General features: G+C 43.2%; 1 protein-coding gene across 1 annotated transcript in view; it reads right to left on the bottom strand.

Moving 5' to 3' along the window:
• Positions 1 to 19,718, bottom strand: part of LOC124777551 (farnesol dehydrogenase-like) — a 126,933-nt gene extending 107,215 nt beyond the window's left edge. The window contains exon 1 of the mRNA XM_047253007.1: positions 19,547 to 19,718. Coding sequence (XP_047108963.1) covers positions 19,547 to 19,678 — 132 coding nt within the window. The 5' untranslated portion in view covers positions 19,679 to 19,718. The remainder of the gene's footprint in view (positions 1 to 19,546) is intronic.
• Positions 19,719 to 24,447: the final 4,729 nt, after the last annotated feature.

The raw sequence follows: 24,447 nt of genomic DNA, 5'->3' as shown, positions 1-24,447 counted from the left end.
TTACGTACACATTGGAACACATATTGGGCGCCAGCTGCAAGCCTGTAAACCCCACCCCCCCACCCCCCCCGCCCAGCAAATTGCGGGAACTGCTTGACCTGTGCATAGACACCTGGTGCCAAGTACTTCTGGAATCCTCTCAAGGGCTTTTAGAATCCATGTCAATCAGAACCTCTGTTGTACTGAGTTTGTAAAGTGGAATAACACGTTATTAAATAGGTGGTCATAATATTTTGACGCATCAGTGTACGTTCAGATAGACTACACCACCAAAAATCAGAAGTTATCGATTACCTGATTACTTGTAGACAGCTTAATCACATGGGAACATCTTACATCTAGAGAAATACTTTGAAAGCTGCTATACTGTGCATGGCGTAGTATACAGTGTATCAGTAGTACTGATTACCCCTGCATCCTACTCTCATGCACTGATCGAGTAAAATAATGATCGTGTTTATTCCCCCAATCATACCCTAATCTCTTACAGATAGGTTTTAATGGAGCAAACATGCATAGTTTCCCCAGAGCAATGACCAAAGATGTCTTGCTGCCACACTTTTCACAGTAAATGAGGAATGCACTGAGAAAATGAGATGCACCTGCAAGTCACTGCTGTCAAATGATTGTCTACATATATGTATATTTATGTGTCCTACTCTTTTTTATCCTGTTCCTGTGATCACTATGCTGCATATTCAGTGGTAGTGGCATATTGGTATCAGCGTCCTAGTTTTCTTTTAAATTTGTCCAGTAATACTTCAGGAGAAACCCATCATCACTTTTTTCAAATATGATATACCTACATCATAAGATCTTGAGAGTATTACAGCTTCCAGCACTATTCGTCAGGTCATATCTACATTGGAGCTGCTGCTTCACAGATCAACCACAACCACTCATAATTCTTATATACTGTAAGAGTAGTGAGACATATATGGTTTAATCCAGTACTTACACACTGATTTGAATTGTAGTAGCAGAGTCTTTATGTGACACGTGGCTAGGATTTGTGGCCATTCAACAGCTAGATGTAAGTCAAGCTGTCTGTCCTTAGAACATCCACAGACGATGCTGGTGTCCCTACATTGAGATGTGTAACACTAGCATACTATACTACCCTTCACTGTATGGTACTGTACAACTGACATTTAACCCATTTCGATTCTGCATTCGTGTGGAAAAGCTGATTGTCAGAAAATACCTGTAAAGTAATGAGACATACATGCAAGTAAGTAATATATTTCTAACATGCTCCTCAGATTTCTAACAGTAAAAACTCTCTTACAGCAGCCAACACAGAGGAGTTTGTGTAGCATCCCACTATGACTAGGTGATTGCACGCATGTCACTCTGCGTTGAATTTCCTATTGCACACACCACAAAAAGTTTTGCATCAGCCCAGTTCCGCGAACTTCTGAAGACAGACGTTGACTGTGGATATTGTCTCACAGACACAGTCCCTTTCACTGTTCAGAGATGACACTAAACCCGCCCAATGATGTAAAAAAACCATGCATGAGCAGCGCCTATTACACGGAGGGGGTCCGACAGCCGATCAGTTCCAGTCCTTCCACCAGGAAGGAGGCACACAGCTCGTGTTGTCTGTAGTTCATCCATGCCTAGACGGTCAATTCCTCGGTTCTATAGCGTCCACATTGTTACTCTGTGCCAGGAAGTGCTCTCAACAAGGGGAGTGTCCAGTTGTCTTGGAGTGAACCAAAGCGACGTTGTTTGGACATGAAGGAGATACAGAGACACAGGAACTATCAATCAAGACATGTCTCGCCGAGGCCCCTCAAGGGCTACTACTGCAGTGGATGACCTCTACCTATGTCCGGCCGGAGTGGCCGAGCGGTTCTAGGCGCTACAATCTGGAACCGCGCGACCGCTCTGGTCGCAGGTTCGAATCCTGCCTCAGGCATGGATGTGTGTGATGTCCTTAGGTTAGTTATGTTTAAGTAATTCTAAATTCTAGGGGACTGATGACCTCAGAAGTTGAGTCCCATAGTGCTCAGAGCCATTTGAACCAATTGAACCTCTACCTATGGATTATGGCCCGGAGAAACCCGGGCAGCAACGCCACCATGATGAATAATGCTTTTTGTGCAGCCACAGAACGTCGTGTTGCGACTCAAACTGTGCACAATAGGCTGTATGATGTGCAACTTCACTCCCAACATCCTTGGCGAGATCGATCTTTCCAACCACGATACCATGCAGCATGGTACAGATGGGCCCAACAACATGCCAAATGGACCTCTGAGGTTTGGCATCACGTTCTTTTCAGTGATGAATGTCGCATATGTCTTCAACCAGACAATCGTCGGAAACGTATTTGGAGGCAACCTGGTCAGGCTGCACGCCTTAGACACACTGCCCAGCGAGTGCAGCAATGTTGAGGTTCCCTGCTGTTTTGAGGTGCCAACGTACGTCATAGGTGGTCATTGAAGGCGCTGTAACGGCTTTACGATACGTGAATGTCATCCTCCGACCAGTAGTGCAACCATATCGGCAGCATATTGGCGAGGAATTCGTCTTCATGGACGATAATTTGCGCCCCCATCGTGCATATCTTGTGAATTACATCCTTCAGGATAACGACATCGCTCAACTAGAGTGGCCAGCATGTTCTCCAGATATGAACCCTATCGAAGATGCCTGGGCTAGACGGAAAAGGGCTGTTTATGGACGACTTGATCCACCAACCACTCTGGGGGGTCTACGCAGAATCGCCATTGAGGAGTGGGACGACCTGGACCATCAGTGCCTTGATGAAATCGTGGATAGTGCGTCATGATGGATACAGGCCTGCATCAATGTAAGAGGACGGGCTACTGGGTATTGGAGGTACAGTGTGTACAGCAATTTGGACCACCACATCTGAAGGTCTCGCTGTATGGTGGTACAACATGCAATGAGCGGTTTTCATGAGCAATAAAAAGGGCAGAAATGATGTTTATGTTGATCTCTATTCCAATTTTCTGTACACGTTCCGGAACTCTCGGAATCAAATGTTTCAAAGGGCTCTGAGCACTATGGGACTTAACATCTGAGGTCATCAGTCCCCTAGAACTTAGAACTACTGAAACCTAACTAACCTAAGGACATCACACACATCCATGCCCGAGGCAGGATTCGAACCTGCGACCGTAGCGGTCGCGCGGTTCCAGAGTGAAGTGCCTAGACCCCCTCGCTCTCGGAATCGAGGTGTTGCAATACTTTTTTTGATGTGTGTAATTCAGCCTGGTAAAGATTCCAGGCCAAGAAGCAATACATAAAGAAGTCTTTTGTTTAAGTGCTTTTTGTAGGCCGTTTTATCTTTTGTGGATGAATTACCCTTCCAAATGCAGTCATTCAACATGAGCTTGGTCTGCATGACGACCCACTAGGTATTATATTGTTGTTTTTTTTTCCCCACAAAGTGTCGCAATTGGTGCATACCAGCAGTATGTTCACTCACCTTGTGCCAACAATACCACAACCCCAGAAGATGTGTATCATGGTATTTTCTTTTTCTTTTGTTCTATAAAATGACTAATCTTAAATCTCCCCATACATCTGAAGTATCATATAAAATAGTTTCTTTATTATCAAATCTCACAGAACTATAGAACACTTAATTAAAGGTATAGAAAATCTACTAGAAAGCCTGCTCAAGCAATACACTTGCCATTACATGCTTAGTGTTTTTCAGTACCACATTGGTGGAATATTTTTTTCCTACTGATATAAAACAACAGTTACAACTGTAGCACTACATCTATGTTTCTTTATACTAGATATCTTAAGCAGAGAATGGTTTGAGTCTGCTCCACAAAGTGGTCCTTCCTCTTAAGACCTACAAAATAACATTGCTTTTATAATGATGCAGTAATATCGACAAGACAGTTGTAACAACACTAATTCATAATTTAGTAATACCTATATTTGATGGTTTTGTGGTTCTGTCTTAATGTAACACTTCTGTATGAATAGCATTTAGAACATTTAGACAACCCTCCACAAGGTCAAACTTACACAGTCCATCCTGTAGTTATGCATCAGCGCTTAAAAACCTTGTTCTTTTTAGTGGAGTAAGATGTACACATTTCTCCCAGACGCTAGGTAGCCACACATATCCATTCTGTTAAACAAATCTCACATTTTATCCGAACCCATAAGCTAGTAGTCATCTATGCAAAGCTGTTGCAACAGTCCAGGCTGATAGTCCTTTTCAACGTCAGCCAATTCTCCTTTATATGGATTTCTCATATTCCTTCTGCTCTTCATTCCAGTTTCTCCCAAGATGCCTCTTGACGTCACAGTATTGCTCCCGTGCATGGGAAATAGTATAATGTCTCTAGAATGCATACACTCCCACACCCTTCACATCCCCTATTAAAGTGATGATATGTTACATCATCCTCTTGTCCTACATCTGGCTCATACATTAAAAAACCGTGCACCTCATAGTTCCAATTTTGATTATAGCCACTGTGTAATGCTTCTTAACATATGACAGTACATAGCACTCTACAATATGTATGTTATGGTTTTGTGCAGTGACAGAATCAGATTTTCTTTTTCTCTATGCAATACATCCCAATACAGAATACAGCTGCTCCTATCTTAGAGGAGTGCGCATTACACAAAGCACTTGTTCGCAAATGAAATGAACTGAGTATATGCCATTGCTGGCCAGGAGGCCCCATCTGGGGAAGTTTGGCAGCCGAGTTCGAGTCTTATTGCAGTCAACGCCACATTGGGCGACTTGCGTGCCGGTGATGAGGATGAAATGGTGATGAGGACAACACAACACCTAGTCCACAAGTGGAAAAACTCTCCAACCCAGCCGGAAATCGAACCCGGGCTCGCTGGATGGGAAGCAAGCACGTAATCATTCAGCTAAGCAGCGGACACTTGTTAGTAGATCATATGGAACTGTGTGGCACAAGTCTTAACAACAGTACTCTGCTGGGGACGAAACAATGTTTTTAATCACACGGAAGAATGCATAGCTTGACAGAATAGTGGTATTGTATATTAGTTCTATGTTTCAATACTAAAAAGTCATTATTGTTTAACGTATGTCAGAGGGTGTAATCATAGCTATCATATTAAGAACAGACCTTAGCGTGATTGATGTAGGCAAAATAAACAAGGAAACAATGAATTTTAACGACAGTGCTTCATTTTCCACAGTAAGTATTAACAATGTGTGAAAAAATTGCATTCTAACGACAGTGCTTTATTTTCCCACAGTAAGTTTTAACAATATATATTACAAGAATCTATATAAACATTTATGTGTATAATAGTATTTCCCACAAAATCTATGTTTTCGTTAAAAATAGTCTGACTTCAATTGAAACAGGTCTTTGACACACAGGACTTGAGGAAATAAGTCTGCATAGAAGGAATAGTATTCCTTTTTCTTCACAGAAACACATTTGATACAGAAAAGCATTGTCAGAAGCTCTCACAGTTACATGGTGTCCAGATGCTGCTTCCAAAAGATTTGATAGAAGCTTAATATTAGCTGCATCCTTTGCAGTCATTTTCCCATACCTGTACTCACACGTATTATCCACAACATCCTTACGCTTCGAAAGATACACAAATAAGCACTTGGAAAGACACACAGAATGTGCCAACCTTGATATTTGCATTTAATCACAATATTTGAACCCTCCAACACAATATTCTGTTACCAATATAAAATAATACAGCCTAACTTAGTTTGCCTTGGCGTTGCAATGATTTACGCATCTCTCTTCTCACAAATATTATCCACAAAATCCTTACCCTTCAAAAAAAGCACAAATGAGCACTTGGAAAACAAAGGAGCATGTTTCGCCCTTGATTTGTGCATTCATCTCAATATTTCGATCATCCACCACAATGGAAACACATGGTTTTAATCTCTGTTACCAATATAAAATAATATTGATTAGCTTAATTTGTCTTGACGCAGCTTACTAGCTAAAACCTAACCACTGATTGATGCCAGCCTCAGATCATATGTTTTATATTTTGCATGAGCTAGTCTAATCTCCTGCACATCACACATTGTCCTGCACAACAACGTTGATTTAGGAGATGAATGCGGAAATATCTGCACTCTGCTAGGTTACAAGTACTGTAACAAAAAACAAAAACAAAAAAAAAATTGAGCTCGACACACCACAGATACATATTCACAGAAAAAACTCCCCAACACTCACAAACATACACTGTGTTATAGAGAGATCTGCTCTCAAAGCTCCCTATAAATAGTTACTCTAAAGATCCAAGATACCAACACTTCTGCTCATCTGATCATGATGTCATTTCTGGTCACGCATTGTACATTTGCTTGTACATACAGTACAGTTGTAAACACCTAATGCAGGTTCTGTAATTTTTTCTTTGTGTGTGTAGTAGTTTGTTGCAGTAGACCCTCCACACGCTGCCACAGGTCTACTGCTGGTGGATCTACCTTTGCACGCTGCCCCAGATGTATCGCAGGTGGATCCATATTCAAAATCTACCCAGATGTAAGGCGTAGCAAATCAAACTTCCCACCCATTTCCTTCCCACCTCGAATCTGCCCTGGACTATCATGGAACACCACGACAAACCAACACACATACATAAAGAAAAATAGTGGAACTACACTAGGTGTTTACAACTGTACTGCATTTGCAAACAAATGTAAAATATGTGACCAGAAGGAACATAATGGTCATGTGAACAGAAGTGCATCTTGGATCTTTAGAGTACACTATATAAAGGGAACTTTGAAAGCAAATCTCTCTGTAACATATGGATGTCAGAGGGTGTTGGGGAGGCATATCTGTGAAAGTGTACCTGTGGTAGGTCGACCTATTTTTATACTTCTAATCTACACAGAAACCAAATACTCTTACAAGATCTTCTGAATGAGCATCATTGTGCTGTTCAAAGTGTGATGTGCAGGACAAGACGTTAGCTCACCATAAGTGTAGAACATCTGTTGTGAGGGTGGCAGTCTTAGATAGCTGGTCTTTAGCTATTAAGCAATGTCAAGACAAACTAAGTGAAGTTGGATTATTTTGTACTACTAACAGAGATGAAACTCTATGTTTCCATTGTGCCATTCTGGTAGAGGGTTGAAACATTGGGATGAAACTCACAAAGCATGGGTTTAGCACATTGTGGGGTTTTCCAGACGCTTGTTTGTATTTCTTGAAAAGGGTAAGGAGTTTGTGAATAGTATCTGTCAAAACAGGGTTGCAAAAATTACTACATAGGGCCTAGTTAATATTAATCCTCTGTCAAATCTTCTGAAAAAAAAACATCAGAACACCATGTGACTTTCAGAGCTCCCAACAATGCTTGCCTATGTAAAATCTGCTTTCAGAAGAAGTAGGAGTCCTATTCCGTCCAAGCAGACATATTGCTGCTAGCGTTAAATGTAGACCTCTCCTTTCCTCGTGTGTCGTTTATCAGAGGCCTATTCCAGCTACAGTCAAGAGTATTTTAACGAAAACATAGACTGCTTGGGAAATACTATAAACATGGCTGATAATTAGCCACTCTACGAAATTTTTACTCATTAGTTCAGTGGTAAAAAACAGTCTTTGACTTCAACACTCTTTCATGGCTTATAGTTGTTGTTTGTGCTAAGTGTGTGCTATTTGTGAGATTTCGATCATTTGGTATTTAGTAGAGGCAGATGGTACTTATAGTTGGTCAACAGCATTCATGAGATGTTGGTAGAACTGCAGTTTCAGTATGTGAGAATTATACAAATGTCATGCCACACATTCATTTTCTAGGCTTAGTATATGTACAATTGTTGACGCTTAACAAATGAGATAATAAACACGAGGTTTGCTACCTGTAATTGACTAAGGACAGTTACACCATCCCAAAGGGATCCAAAAGACAAGATTAAATTAATTACTGCATGTACAGGGACACTTAACCAGTCATTCTACCTGCACCCCATGCTTTATTGGAAGGGAAGAAACCCTATTATCTGGTTTCATGCTAACTACCCTCTGCCATTAACTCCACAATGATTATATAGTATTGGATATTAATCTTTGGTGATAATTAGATGTGTTAGTAAAAAATTCTAACACTACATTCTTAAATATGCGCTATATTCTCACATATGTGGAAAACAATTAACAATAATTTACCCTACAATACTCTGGACTCCCTAGTGGAAATGCAAACAACTGTCATAGTAATAATAACTTCAGAATGACACTGCATCAGGTGGTATAGTTTTGACTTCAGCAAACGATACTCCTAACAATAAGTGCTTCGCAATTGCAGTACACTCAGGTGCATTCATTTACTGCTAAGTACCTATGAGTGCTTGATGTCATTGTGTGCTGCTGTGAGTATAAACAGGAATGGGAAGTGATGGTGAATTTGAAGAAAACCCAAACAGTTCACGGTCGCGCAAGTCGGATAAAAGACATCTAAAGAGAAGTGAAATCTCTAAAACCAAACGTCCGGTGCATAAATTGCAAAAAAAATCGAGAAAAATGACAAAATATGCCAGAGTTCTGTAGTGATCCGAACAGGGCGCGATGAAGATACTGTAATACAAATACGGTTTCCGAGGTTCAAAAAATTAAAAGCCAATTTTGTCGTGTCTCCCAGACTCACTACAAAAGGAGCAATCACCGAATAAAGTGTGGAATATATTAAATAATCAATCTGAAGACTTTAAAGAAACAAAGCCATTTCGCCTTCTCAGTACTGAGTTTACTTCACTAAAATGTTAATCGCGAAAGAGTTTCTTCCAAGTTATGTAAAGCATTAAAGCTCATAAACTGGTTAATAACATTTGTTCATCCTTTTTAGGCGACATTAAATTTCAGGTAAACCTCATGACAACCAGAATCAGAAACTGGCTCCAAACCAACTCATTGAAGGAAGATTTCTTGCCACAGAATGTGTTAAAGAGAATCCAGAAAACAATGGCACAATTATAACTTTTCAGACAACACATGAAATGTACTAGAAGATGACTTCAGTTACTCTGTATAAAACGATAGTGGAAGAAGTGGAGTTCGAATTTGAATCATAGGTGCAAAATCTTGCTGATATTTTTATTCTGTTTCTCTCGCAAATAGAATATTTTTCCAAACATATGAGAATTTTTACATTTTTGCTAAAATACGAGAATTTTTTGAGATTGGTACGAGAATCACGCACTCTGGATTTCACAGTTCTGCGTCAAGGAGGCTACCCTAGGTGTTTTAGAGGATCTAACTTTTTGTGCCAGGAAGTGTGCTTGCCCAATGCAGCAGCTAGAAGCAGGCATCAGCTTGGCGGGAAATATCACGAAACACGTCCGGACCATTCTAAAATGCTGCAAAAGTTTACGGGCCCGATCCCAGATTCAACTAACAGGGATATTTGAATGGTATACGAGGTGATCAAAAAGTTTCCGTTTGAGGACGATGCTGCAGCGTATATGCAACGCTGCGCGACGTCGATGCGGGTATATATTCACCGACACGTGGGCAAAGGATTAGTATGGTATCCCTGTCTTTCTGAAGTGAGTGTTATAAAGGCGGAAACGTGAACTACGGCGACGTTATTACCCAATGTGTCCAAACAGTACCAGCGCGCGTTAATTTTCTTGGCTGCCGAAGAACAAGCTTTTGTAAACCCTTGTCGCCAGATTTGTACCAGGTGTACCGGTATGAAATGAGAGTTTTTTTTTGTGAAAATGAAACACTAATTTTGAATTGAACAGTAAAAACATTTTATTCAAAGTACTTACCATTGCTTTCTATACATTTTGACCACTTTTCTTGCAATTTGTGGACACCACGCCAAAGAAATGTTCGTCTTTTGAAGCAAACCAATCAGACTCCCAATTTTTGACTTCTTCGTAGGAATCGAAGTGTTCCTCAGCCAATGCGTGTCCCATTAATGAAAACAAATGGCAGTCGGAAGGGGCCAAGTCTGGTGAATACGGCGGGTGGGGTAGCAGCTCCCAGCCAAGTGTATTGATTGTATCCTGAACCAATTTTGCTTTGTGTGCAGCTGCATTGACGTGTAAAAAAATTACTTTGCCACGTCTTCTGGCCCATTCTGGTCTGTTTTTGATCAATTACTAGTTGAAATTGATCATTCGATGTCTGTAGCGATTAGCATTCACAGTTTCACCGGGTTTTAGAAGCTCGTGATACACCACACCTTTCTGATCCCACCAAACACAGAGCATTGTCTTCTTGCCGAATCGATCTGGTTTTGCAGTCGATGTTGATGGTTGTCCCGGATTAACCCATGATTTTTCCCGTTTAGGATTCTTAAAATAAATCCATTTTTCATCGCCAGTAACAATTCGATGCAACATTGATTTTCTTTCATGTCTTTGAAGCAAAATTTGACAAATGGTTTTCCTTCTGTCTTTCATTCAATTCATGTGCCCGCATCTCGTGGTCGTGCGGTAGCGTTCTCGCTTCCCACGCCCGGGTTGCCGGGTTCGATTCCCGGCGGGGTCAGGGAGTTTCTCTGCCTCGTGATGGCTGGGTGTTGTGTGCTGTCCTTAGGTTAGTTAGGTTTAAGTAGTTCTAAGTTCTAGGGGACTGATGACCATAGCTGTTAAGTCCCATAGTGCTCAGAGCCAGCCAATTCATGTGGCACCCATTTTCCACATTTTTGGATCTTTCCCATAGCTGTCAAACGGTCAGAAATTGTTTGTTGTGCAACATTTAGCATTGCTGCCAATATGGCTTGCAATTCGGCGTCTTCGAACATTTTTAGTGGTCTTCCACGTTCTTCATTTCTTACATCAAAATCATTATTTCTGAACCATCGAAACTATGTTTTGCATGTTGCTTCTGATAGAACATGATCACCATATGCCTCGACAAGCATTCAATGCGACTCTGCAGCACTTTTGTTCAAATGAAAACAAAAAATTAGTAACAAAGTCACACAAATGAGTTTAAAACGTTTACTTATCTGTATGATTCGTCGAATAATGAAGTCTGCAACATTGCATGTCATATAAAACAAAAAAAGGTCCTTGATGGCTAAGAGCAAATAATCGTAGGTAAACTTCACAGTACACAGCAAATGCAATTTACATCAACTGTCTGTTCACTTTGAAGAGTTCACTAAATGACGTTCCCTGTCTGCGTCAGCACTCGACGATGATCTACAGGGTGGCCCAGGGGAACGGGAAATTTTGAACGTTACAGTTGGCAGCACTGTAGCGCCGGCAGATGTTCGAAACATTGCACAATTGATGTGAACGCATTGCCATTTAGTAATCATGGAGAATTGGACTGGTGCGGAATGTGCAGTAGCTGAGAGAGCGTTTTACAAAAATGGTGATGGTGCGACTGCCGTGCAGAGAACATTTCGATAGCATTACCAGCTTGGACGTCATGGACGTGTCCCATCTGCGCATGCGATTACAACGTGGGTGCGTAATTTTGAAGAAACAGGATCTGCTTTGAAAAAGAAACCTCCAGGTGGCATTCCAACGGTAGGTACCCCAGAGAACATTGCAGCTGCTAGAGCTGCAATCGAGAGAAGTCCTCGCCGCTCCGTTCGACAGCATGCATCTTCGCTAGGGATTAAGCGACGAAGCTTACAAAGAATACTGCACGAATTAGACTTCCATCCCTATAAGTTGCAGATTGTGCAACACTTACATGAACGAGACCCAGCGTCACGTATGAAGTTTAGTAGCCAGATATTGGCTAAAATCAACGAGGACGCGAATTTCCTTGGTAACTTATGGATATCAGACGAAGCCCATTTCCACCTGAACGGATTCGTGAACAAACAGAATTTTCGTTATTGGGCACAGGACAATCCTTGTGAGTTTCACCAGCGACCACTACATAGCGCTAGTGTCACAATATGGTGTGCTGTATCATGTCATGATGTTAACGGCCGCCGGCCGGTGTGGCCGTGCGGTTCTAGGCGCTTCAGTCTGGAACCGCGTGACCGCTACGGCCGCAGGTTCGAATCCTGCCTCGGGCATGGATGTGTGTGCTGTGCTTAGGTTAGTTAGGTTTAAGTAATTCTAAGTTCTAGGAGACTGATGATCACAGATGTTGAGTTCCATAGTGCTCAGAGCCATTTGAACCATTTTTTGTTAACGGCCCTTATTTTTCTGAACGTGAGGATGGTAGTGCAGTGACAGTAACATCCGCTCGATATGTTGAAATGCTTCAAACATTCTTTACACCGAGACTGTACGAGCTTAATCTGAACGTCGAAAACATGGGGTTTCAGCAGGACGGAGCCACGTCACACACTGATCGACAGTCGATGGCACCAGTTCGTCAGTTGTTTGGAAGGCGCATTATTTCACGTAACGATGACATTGCATGGCCTGCGAGATCCCCTGATCTTAGTGTGTGCGACTTCTTCCTGTGGGGATATCTTAAAGGCAAGGTGTACCGTACACGTCCTGCAGCGATCCATGAACTGAAGGAGAACATTGAAAACGAAATCACTGCCATTCCCCAAGATTTGCTACACCGCGCATTCCAGAGTTTTCATAACAGGCTGTTAGAGTGTGAACGCCGAATGGGAGCACATCTTTCCGATGTCATCTTTAAAAAGTAAAGAGACACTTTTGGACATTTTGATTGTAAAGACATGCTGAATAATGGCATACTGAATACATTCACTTTCGTTAATAAATTACTAGTTTTATGAATTTATTCATGGAAATGGCGTTATTTCGAAATTTCCAGTTTCCCTGCGCCACACTGTATAACCAAGAGGGCGAGAACTGCTCTTCTATTTTCCGAGTAGTCTTCTGTCCATTGTCGTCCGGTCATTGGTGGGTTGTACTTGGCCAAGGAGAAGTCGATATCTTTATCCTCAGCGTCGCCCATGTTGCTGGTGGAAGTCGCGCAAGTGGCGAGTCTCTCTGGTGCTGGCACCAGTTCGGATCTTTGCGCCTGTGGTGGGTTTGCCCTGGCTGTCTCTAGTTCGGACGACACAGCACAAACAGCGGTAGACACACATCGGGGCAGCTTGGTCACAGTGCGATTCATCTCCTTCGTTACTTGCTGGCAACACAGATGCCACTGCCGGCCGAAGTGGCCGTGCGGTTAAAGGCGCTGCAGTCTGGAACCGCAAGACCGCTACGGTCGCAGGTTCGAATCCTGCCTCGGGCATGGATGTTTGTGATGTCCTTAGGTTAGTTAGGTTTAACTAGTTCTAAGTTCTAGGGGACTAATAACCTCAGCAGTTGAGTCCCATAGTGCTCAGAGCCATTTGAACCATTTTTGAACAGATGCCACTACACCTGTGTGCTTACAGACGAATGCAGCACTAAGGCTTTTGCTATCAAAACGACGCCGAATTCGTGTGAACGAGCTACATCTGGCCCGAAAAGAAGCTGGCGGGAAGCGTACGTGCACTTTTTCCTTAATTATTCGAACAAACGGAGAAATTTTCGCTTATGTGATATGAGAAGAGAGAAACGTTCAACTACATACTAGAGCCGGCCGAAGTGGCCGTGCGGTTAAAGGCGCTGCAGTCTGGAACCGCAAGACCGCTACGGTCGCAGGTTCGAATCCTGCCTCGGGCATGGATGTTTGTGTTGTCCTTAGGTTAGTTAGGTTTAACTAGTTCTAAGTTCTAGGGGTCTGATGACCTCAGCAGTTGAGTCCCATAGTGCTCAGAGCCATTTGATGATTCTTGGTGATACAGAAAAGCAAGAATACAATAAATTACTCCCCTCAACTTCTAATAAATTCAGCAATACATATGTCAATTAATCTTCAGTGAGTGTCATCCAGTATACGTGTGAAAGCACCCCGTCTTCAGGCCACAAGTGGCCCATCTGGACCAGTCGATCGCCGTGTCATCCTCAGCGGAGGATGCGGATACGAGGGGCGTGCGGTCAGCACACTGCTCTCCAGGTCATTACGATGGTTTTCATTGACCGGAGCCGCTACTATTCGGTCGAGTAGCTCCTCAGTTGGCACCACGAGGCTGAGTGCACCCAGAAAAATGGCAACAGCGCATGGCGGCCCGGATGGTCACCCACACAAGTGACGGCTACGCCCGACAGCGCTTAACTTCGGTGATCTGACGGGAACCGGTGTATCCACTGCGGTTAGGCCATTGCCATAAGTGTGAAAGACAAATTATAAATTTTGGTATATAATGTACCCTGAACACATAAAGCACTGAAAAGTGGAAAGAGATACACCACATTTGGAAACCACCTCATACAACAGTATGGCCAACATACCGGCAGAGATCCAGCGGTAAGCAATAATAATAGTTCGAAGACAGCTAACACCCGTCCACCGCAATCCAGAACAGATTAATCGCCGTTGCTTCACGCACCAAAGTTGACATACGCCAGGTTTGTTACTTGAACGTATATTTTTTGGCGCTATGATCTACGTCAGCTGTCACCAAACTAGTTCCACTGACCGTGTCCGCACCGCGACGTCAATTCATCCTGCCCGCCAACGGGGCTGAAATTTGCTTGATAAAATATATGGAACACGAGTCGTTGTAATACAATTTAAGTTTCGTATTTAGAATATTAGGAAATCTTCACACTTGCAGAGACCTCCTGACTGCTGGTGTCTTAAACCTAACATGTTCAATGATCAGGGTTCAGTTGGAAATTTTGTAAATTCCGGGTTCGCTTTTCATACACTGCATTACACATCAGCAAGACTCTGTGGGAATGATTTGGATAGTTCTTACTTAGTGAAACCCAGTTTTTTTTTTGGCCTTGAATGTCATGTTGGGACATGCGCTCAGTCATCGTCATTTCCACGCTTTTCTTGAAGAAACTGATTTTGAATTTTGTGACTCGCCCAATCACACAGCATTTTGAGGTGGATCGGCTGATGTAGAGTCGTTTCGTTAAACAGATATTTTTCTCATTCACCCACAGTTGTCACATTCTGTATCGCTGTCAAGATTGTCATTTATGGATGACATCACAACCCACCCGAATTAACTAAACTGTAAATTTCGGGGAAAGAACATCCTCGTATGTAATCTCTCTAGAACCATCGAAGGATTTCGAAGAAAGCCATCATTGCGTGTAGTGCAAATGGACAGAGAAAACGTTTGTCGTTTTCAGTGTTTAAAAGCGTTTTGCGTTACAGTCCCCCGGAGACGTCAATGTGTACTTTCAGAAAAAGATTATTCGTGACATGAAGAAGGATGTTTTTAGAGAAATTTTCAAGACAGAAGTTAGAGTGACATTCTTCAACGTTTTCTGATGCTTAGTATCCGAGATTCGGATATCTGCACACTATTTCTTATGTAAGAGTGTGTACTTTTTGGCTACCATCGCCTTCTCTAAAAACTTTTTTTTTTTGCATTGCATGCTACTCAACCATGGTTAACACTGTCGGCAGAAACTGCCACGTATTGCGCAATACCACATTCACAGTGTGCAATATATGGCATAATTTATCTCTTCGTTGTTCTCTTGGCACGAATGCTGAACTGAGTTTTTCGTCTTCTTTCCCAGAGCTTTCGTTTTCACTCTCGCTTTGGCTTGCAAATACTGTACAGAATGATGACGCGGCAGGTGATCGTCGTTTTGTCAGTTATACGACCCTCTGTGACGAAGTTTGATGACCTCTGATCTGTTGCTGTGGTCTTCAGTCCTGAGACTGGTTTGATGCAGCTCTCCATGCTACTCTATCCTGTGCAAGCTTTTTCATCTCCCAGTACCTACTGCAACCTACATCCTTCTGAATCTGCTTAGTGTATTCATCTCTTGGTCTCCCTCTACGATTTTTACCCTCCACGCTGCCCTCCAATACTAAATTGGTGATCCCTTGATGCCTCAGAACATGTCCTACCAACCGATCCCTTCTTCTGGTCAAGTTGTGCCACAAACTTCTCTTCTCCCCGATCCTATTCAATACTTCCTCATTAGTTATGTGATCTACCCATCTAATCTTCAGCATTCTTCCGTAGCACCACATTTCGAAAGCTTCTATTCTCTTCTTGTCCAAACTATTTATCGTCCATGTTTCACTTCCATACATGGCTACACTCCATACGAATACTTTCAGAAATGACTTCCTGACACTTAAATCAATACTGGATGTTAACAAATTTCTCTTCTTCAGAAACGCTTTCCTTGCCATTGCCAGCCTACATTTTATATCCTCTCTACTTCGACCATCATCAGTTATTTTGCTCCCCAAATAGCAAAACTCCTTTACTACTTTAAGTGCCTCATTTCCTAATCTAATTCCCTCAGCATCACCCGACTTAATTAGACTACATTCCATTATCCTTGTTTTGCTTTTGTTGATGTTCATCTTATATCCTCCTTTCAAGACACTGTCCATTCCATTCAACTGCTCTTCCAAGTCCTTTGCTGTCTCTGACAGAATTACAATGTCATCGGCGAACCTCAAAGTTTTTATTTCTTCTCCATGAATTTTAATACCTACTCCAAATATTTCTTTTGTTTCCTTTACTGCTTGCTCAATATACAGATTGAACAACATCGGGGAGAGGCTACAACCCTGTCTTACTCCCTTCCCAACCACTGCTTCCCTTTCATGTCCCTCGACTCTTATAACTGCCATCTGGTTTCTGTACAAATTGTAAATAGCTTTTCGCTCCCTGTATTTTACCCCTGCCACCTTTAGAATTTGAAAGAGAGTATTCCAGTCAACATTGTCAAAAGCTTTCTCTAAGTCTACAAATGCTAGAAACGTAGGTTTGCCTTTCCTTAATCTTTCTTCTAAGATAAGTCTTAAGGTCAGTATTGCCTCACGTGTTCCAGTGTTTCTACGGAATCCAAACTGATCTTCCCCGAGGTTGGCTTCTACTAGTTTTTCCATTCGTCTGTAAAGAATTCGTGTTAGTATTTTGCAGCTGTGACTTATTAAGCTGATAGTTCGGTAATTTTCACATCTGTCAACACCTGCTTTCTTTGGGATTGGAATTATTATATTCTTCTTGAAGTCTGAGGGTATTTCGCCTGTTTCATACATCTTGCTCACCAGATGGTAGAGTTTTGTCAGGACTGGCTCTCCCACGGCCGTCAGTAGTTCCAATGGAATATTGTCTACTCCGGGGGCCTTGTTTCGACTCAGGTCTTTCAGTGCTCTGTCAAACTCTTCACGCAGTATCATATCTCCCATTTCATCTTCATCTACATCCTATTCCATTTCCATAATATTGTCCTCCAGTACATCGCCCTTGTATAGACCCTCTATATACTCCTTCCACCTTTCTGCTTTCCCTTCTTTGCTTAGAACTGGGTTTCCATCTGAGCTCTTGATATTCATACAAGTCGTTCTCTTATCTCCAAAGGTCTCTTTAATTTTCCTGTAGGCGGTATCTATCTTACCCCTAGTGAGATAGGCCTCTACATCCTTACACTTGTCCTCTAGCCATCCCTGCTTAGCCATTTTGCACTTCCTGACGATCTCATTTTTGAGACGTTTGTATTCCTTTTTGCCTGTTTCACTTACTGCATTTTTATATTTTCTCCTTTCATCAATTAAATTCAATATTTCTTCTGTTACCCAAGGATTTCTACTAGCCCTCGTCTTTTTACCTACTTGATCCTCTGCTGCCTTCACTACTTCATCCCTCAAAGCTACCCATTCTTCTTCTACTGTATTTATTTCCCCCATTCCTGTCAATTGCTCCCTTATGCTCTCCCTGAATCTCTGTACAACCTCTGGTTCTTTTAGTTTATCCAGGTCCCATCTCCTTAAATTCCCACCTTTTTGCAGTTTCTTCAGTTTTAATCTACAGGTCATAACCAATAGATTGTGGTCAGAGTCCACATCTGCCCCTGGAAATGTCTTACAATTTAAAACCTGGTTCCTAAATCTCTGTCTTACCATTATATAATCTATCTGATACCTTTTAGTATCTCCAGGGTTCTTCCATGTATACAACCTTCTTTCATGATTCTTAAACCAAGTGTTAGTTATGATTATGTTGTGCTCTGTGCAAAATTCGACCAGGCGGCTTCCTCTTTCATTTCTGTCCCCCAATCCATATTCACCTACTATGTTTCCTTCTCTCCCTTTTCCTACACTCGAATTCCAGTCACCCATGACTATTAAATTTTCGTCTCCCTTCACAATCTGAATAATTTCTTTTATTTCATCATACATTTCTTCAATTTCTTCGTCATCTGCAGAGCTAGTTGGCATATAAACTTGTACTACTGTAGTAGGCGTGGGCTTCGTATCTATCTTGGCCACAATAATGCGTTCACTATGCTGTTTGTAATAGCTTACCCGCATCCCTATTTTCCTATTCATTATTAAACCTACTCCTGCATTACCCCTATTTGATTTTGTGTTTATAACCCTGTAGTCACCTGACCAGAAGTCTTGTTCCTCCTGCCACCGAACTTCACTAATTCCCACTATATCTAACTTCAACCTATCCATTTCCCTTTTTAAATTTTCTAACCTACCTGCCCGATTAAGGGATCTGACATTCCACGCTCCGATCCGTAGAACGCCAGTTTCCTTTCTCCTGATAACGACATCCTCTTGAGTAGTCCCCGCCCGGAGATCCGAATGGGGGACTATTTTACCTCCGGAATATTTTACCCAAGAGGACGCCATCATCATGTAATCATACAGTAAAGCTGCATGCCCTCGGGAAAAATTACGGCTGTAGTTTCCCCTTGCTTTCAGCCGTTCGCAGTACCAGCACAGCAAGGCCGTTTTGGTTATTGTTACAAGGCCAGATCAGTCAATCATCCAGACTGTTGCCCTTGCAACTACTGAAAAGGCTGCTGCCCCTCTTCAGGAACCACACGTTTGTCTGGTCTCTCAACAGATACCCCTCCGTTGTGGTTGCACCTACGGTACGGCTATCTGCATCGCTGAGGCACACAAGCCTCCCCACCAACGGCAAGGTCCATGGTTCATGGGGGGGGACCTCTGATCTAGGCCAAAAATTCCGATACAGATTTTGCCTTTGGTGCAGATGACATGCTGCACTACACATAATCAGAGGCTGAAATGGCTACACACACACACACACACACACGTGTCACACAGACACACACACACACACACACACACACACACACACACACACACACGTATAATGTAGTATAAGGTAACATTCAATTAATTATTGTTTTAAGTTGTTCGAAACTTGTGGTTTCCAACAAAGAAGCGATTTCAGGCCATAGATTCCGATATGTAGCCTTGTGAAGACCTGTTTCTCATCCACAGAATGCCACAAAGTCCTGTTTCCTTGTAACAAACCATGTTTTGCATGTGGGATGCCGCCCGATTTGACCGAAAAAAAACAATCTGATCTGAATTCCACCGACCATCGTCCGAAGCCTGTACATTTTTCGAATTGAGATCGGCTGCACCGATACCGTACACGTACTTATTTGGAAAGACCGGCCATCTTCGGCCGACGTCAGTTGTCGGCGGAAATCCCCGATGTCGGTGGAACGTGAGCTCAGCCTACACGTATTTGGGAAGCCTAAAGCTACAAGACGCATTGTAAAGCGTGACAACCGACAGCAGTGCGCGATAGGCAGGAATACGGGAATAGCTTTATTGTTGTTAACAGTTGGTGCGCAGCGGCTTACCTTGATTCTGTCGACCCTCCTAGCGAGTCCGACCACGGTGATTCCCCGGCGCAACAGTGCCTGCACTATGGCGGCGCCGATGCCCGAGCTGGCGCCAGTAATTAGGGCAACGCGACCGGCGTAACGCTCCATGTCTCTGCCACAGCATCAACTGCTCTGCTCTGCCTACCCGTCTGTCCCTCCCCTCCGCTTCCTATCTGGCCTTGGCTTGCTACGCGCTGCTACTGCTGCCGACATAGCGCGAATCGACGCTTCGCGTGGTGTCATGTTATGTAACGGAGAGCCGAGAGAAACTCTTCAACCTTGTCTGTTTACGGTGGCTTACACACTAAACGGCTTACACACTAAACGTCGATAACGCTAGTCAGCGTTGTGTCACGTCAGACATTATAAGCGCGAAAGTAGTGAAGGTGAGTCACCTTTAACTGGTCATAATAAACTGATACGCCAAAGCAGAACCGGCCACTGTGGACGAGCGGTTCTAGGCGCTTCAGTCTGGAACCGCGCTGCTGCTACGGTCGCAGGTTCCAATCCTGCCTCAGGCATGGATGTGTGCGATGTCCTTACTTTGGTTAGGTTCAGGTAGTTCGAAGTCTAACTGATGGCCTCAGATGTTAAGTCCCATAGTGCTTAGAGCCATTTGAGCAATTTTTGAGCCAAAGCAGTCACTGTACACCGTGAGACGGAATTCCGTCTGATGGATTAGTGGGCAGCTGATGCTCTAAGACAGTGGTTCCCATTACTTGTGAGTGCAATCAGATATTAGTTATTACCCCCCTTCCCTCCCCAACCCCATACATCATCAACATCAGCGTCCAACTAAACTTTTGAACTGAAAGTAATTTTCTTTGAACGCTTTTATTTTTGAAATGATTAAAGGTAAATGATAAATAATTATTGTAGATGTTTTATTAAACCACGAACTAATGACTCAGTGGTACAAATAATGCCATGATAAAGCAGTTCTCAGTGTAACGTGAATGCTACGTTCAACTCCTCCTAAGAAAAGGAAGCTAGCTATCCACTTTGAGGGTAGACACTTGTTAGAAAACATGCTTCCTTTCTATCATTCCTGCCCCTAGCGACAATTGCTTCACCCATTCCCTGCACCAGCTTTTAAATTCAGTCAAGTAAAAACGTGTGCACTATACTCAAGTCTACTCTTTGCGAACTTGGCTAATAAATTTCCTTCGATGTTTGTAAATCACTTGATTGCTGGACTCCTGACTTCTGAAAAGACAAAAATTGGCAACACTTTGTTTCTGGCCATTGCCACAAATATTAACAGCAGTAGTACTGTGTAGACTCTAGAGCAGTGCCTTAGCCGTTACGCAGTGTTGTGTTGTGCTGTCAGTTACGTTCATTCGTTGTTGCGAAGTGAATAATGAAGTAGTTTCTGGTCCATTGCGGGAACTGCCGACAACTCGAAGAGTTTTCATGAGATACAGGGCGCAGCACGTAAAACCACCCCGCCGCACACAACGATAATGTTCCAGAGCGTGCGCGTCAACATTAGTGGAAATTGAAAAACGCCGTCCAAACAGTCGCACATAAATTAGCCTTTTCCTATGATGTTCCGACACTGCTGGCAAATTTGCTGCGTAAGCCACCTGAACCGTAGCCAGTGAAGCTTATCGAACCACCTGAGAGAAAGGCCCCATTGTGAGAAGCCGGGTTACTGTGAGTGTGTGATAATCCCGTATTTGTTACCCGAGCATGTTGCCATTGTTTAAGCGTTTAGTTTCACTGGATCTTTTGTGAAAACAAATAATTTGTTTCAGGAGAAATTTCCAGGACGTTCTGTGCCAGCAAAATGCACCATAAAGGAATTGATTGAAAAATAGCGGCGTACAGGATCGGTTGAAAATGCTCTCAGGGACAGACCCACCTGTCTGCACACCTCAATTAAAGAGGCAGGTCCAGGAGATATTGGCAAGAAGTCCATGTTAGTCAACTAGGAGATTTAATCAACAAGTTCGTGCGAGAGAGAGAAGTTGCAGACGCGTTTTAAGGGGATTGAAGTTAAAACCGTACCGGATAGAGCTGAAGGACCCTGACCTGCAGAATAGAGTGCATTTCTATTCATGGCTGTTGAGAAATGTTGCCAGTGGTGTCTTAACCCAAGGCTCATCATGAGTGACGAGGCGTGGTTCCAATTGTCTGGGTACTTAAGGTACACAAACAACCGGTATTAGTGGCAAAAAATCCACCCGCTATCCACCAGGTACCTTGCATGAGGAGAAGATACATTATGTGATCAAAAGTATCCGGACACCCCCAAAAACAAACGTTTTTCATATCAGGTGCACTGTGCTGCCACCTACTGCCAGGTACTCCATATCAGCGATCGCAGTAGTCGTTAGACATCGTGAGAGAGCAGAATGGGGCGCTCCGCGGAACTCACGGACTTCAAACGTGGGGTGATTGGATGTCACTTGTGTCATACGTCTGTACGCGAGATTTCCACACTCCTAAATATCACTAGATCAATGTTTCCGATGTGATAGTGAAGTGGAAACGTGAAGGGAGACGCACAGCACAAAAGCGCACAGGCCGACCTCGTCTGTTGACTGACAGAGACCGTCGACTGTTGAAGAGGGTGGTAATAAGTAATAGGCAGATATATATCCCGACCATCACTCAAGAATTCCTAACTGCATCAGGATCCACCGCAAGTACTATGAAAGTTAGGCGGTAGGTGAGAAAACTTGGATTACATGGTCGAGCGGCTGCTCATAAGCTCACGTCGGTAAATGTCAAACGACGCCTCGCTTGGCGTAAGGAGCGTAAACATTGGACCATTGAACAGTGGAAAAACGTTGTGTGGAGTGACGAATCACGATACTCAATGTGGCGATCCGATTGTAGGGTGTGGGTATGGCGAATGCTCGGTGAATGTCATCTACCAGTGTGTGTAGTGCCAACAGTAAAACTCGGCGACGGTGGTGTTGTGGTGTATTCGTGTTTTTCATGTAGACACTACCACATCACAGGCCTACACTGATGTTTTAGCTCTGAGCACTATGGGACTTAACATCTGAGGTCATCAGTCCCCTAGACTTAGAACTACTTAAACCTAACTAAGGACATCACACACATTCATGCCCGAGGCAGGATTCGAACCTGCGGCCGTAGCAGCAGCGCGGTTCCGGACTGAGCAGCTCGGCCACAACGGCCGGCACTGATGTTTTAAGCACCTTCTCGCTTCCCACTGTTGAAGAGCTATTCGGAGATGGCGAGTGCATATTTCAACAAGATCTAGCACCTGTTCATAATGCACGGCCTGTGGCGGAATGGTTACACGACAATAACATCGCTGTAATGGACTGGCCTGCACAGAGTCCTGACCTGAATCCTACAGAACACTTTGGGATGTTTTGGAACGCCGACTTCGTGTCCGACCTCACCGACCGAAATCGATACCTCTCCTCAGTGCAGCACTCCGTGAAGAATGGCCTGCCATTCCCCAAGAAACCTTCCAGCACGTGAATGAACATATGGCTGCGAGAGTGGAAGCTGTCATCAAGGCTAAGAGTGGGCCAACAACACATTGAATTCCAGCATTACCGATGGAGGACGCCACGACCTCGTAAGTCATTTTCATCCAGTTGTCAGGGTACTTTTGATCACATAGTGAAGGTGTTTGGTGTGCCATTTCCGCCACACGCGTTATGGGGCCCATATTTCTTGACACGACAGTATATTTGGGAATCCTGGAGGAGTTTAATTCAAACTTGACTGAAGAGGAGCGTCAGTTATTTCAACGGGCCGGCTTTACGTGTCGCACTCTTTATTTAGGCACGTGAGTCATATAAGACATATCACCTCTTTCATTAAGTTAACGGTTTCAGATATCGAAATGAGGTTTTCGGCAAATGACAGTCCGCTAAGGGGCACGTAATTTGGTATGTGGTTGAATCTTAACTCTGATAACGATTGAGATAATGAAGTAAGTATTTTTTCTAATGCAAGCGTATCCTTTTCATAATTGCATTCAGTAGCTCTTTGAAAGACAATTACAGTGATTGAGCACCTCTTAATACATACGCGAAACCTTTCGCAAAAGAATACAAGAAACGTGCTACATTTGAAAAGCTATGTGGCCAGAGTCAGCTATTGTGGTGTAAACACCGCCAAGCAGAGCTCTCATGCGCGGCTCCGTCGTTATGTGCACCAACACAGCCTACGATACTAACGTAAGACAAAACCCTGTTTCCTATACGACATAGACACAATATCAGCTATAATTTTTGTACGTGGAACTACCGCATATGCAAGCTTCTAGTGCGCGTCAGATGGGGCTTAGGAAAACTACTCTAAAAATGTATACGCTACTAGGTTATTGTGGAAACAGCTACAGTTCGTCAGGCACTTTTTCATTTGATCCCTCGCCGTTGCTGCTTACTTGTCGAAGCCTAAACAGCAACGTCGGTCGTTCATACTTCATGAAGATAAACTGCCATATTCGCAGTACAGAAGAAACTTTCTTAGATTAAAAAAAAATCTAATATATTATCTGTCTTTGCCTACAGACGCCTGATTGCTCCTTAAAGGTAAAACATAATATGTCGCCGGACAAATGTAACTACAGATACTACTCTAATTGTAATTATAGGAAATACGCTTTAAATCTACCCCCATGAACTATGGACCTTGCCGTTGGTGGGGAGGCTTGCGTGCCTCAACGATACAGATGCCCGTACCGTAGGTGTAACCACAACGGAGGGGTATCTGTTGAGAGGCCAGACAAACGTGTGGTTCCTGAAGAGGGCCAGCAGTCTTTTCAGTAGTTGCAGGGGCAACAGTCTGGATGATTGACTGATCTGGCCTTGCAACACTAACCAAAACGGCCTTGCTGTGCTGGTACCGCGAACGGCTGAAAGCAAGGGGAATCTACAGCC

The sequence above is a fragment of the Schistocerca piceifrons genome, chromosome 2 (genome assembly GCF_021461385.2).
Source record: "Schistocerca piceifrons isolate TAMUIC-IGC-003096 chromosome 2, iqSchPice1.1, whole genome shotgun sequence".
Classification (NCBI taxonomy): Eukaryota; Metazoa; Arthropoda; class Insecta; order Orthoptera; family Acrididae; genus Schistocerca; species Schistocerca piceifrons.
The sequence above is the reverse complement of the archived record's forward strand: the minus strand, read 5'-3'. Positions and strand labels throughout refer to the sequence as shown.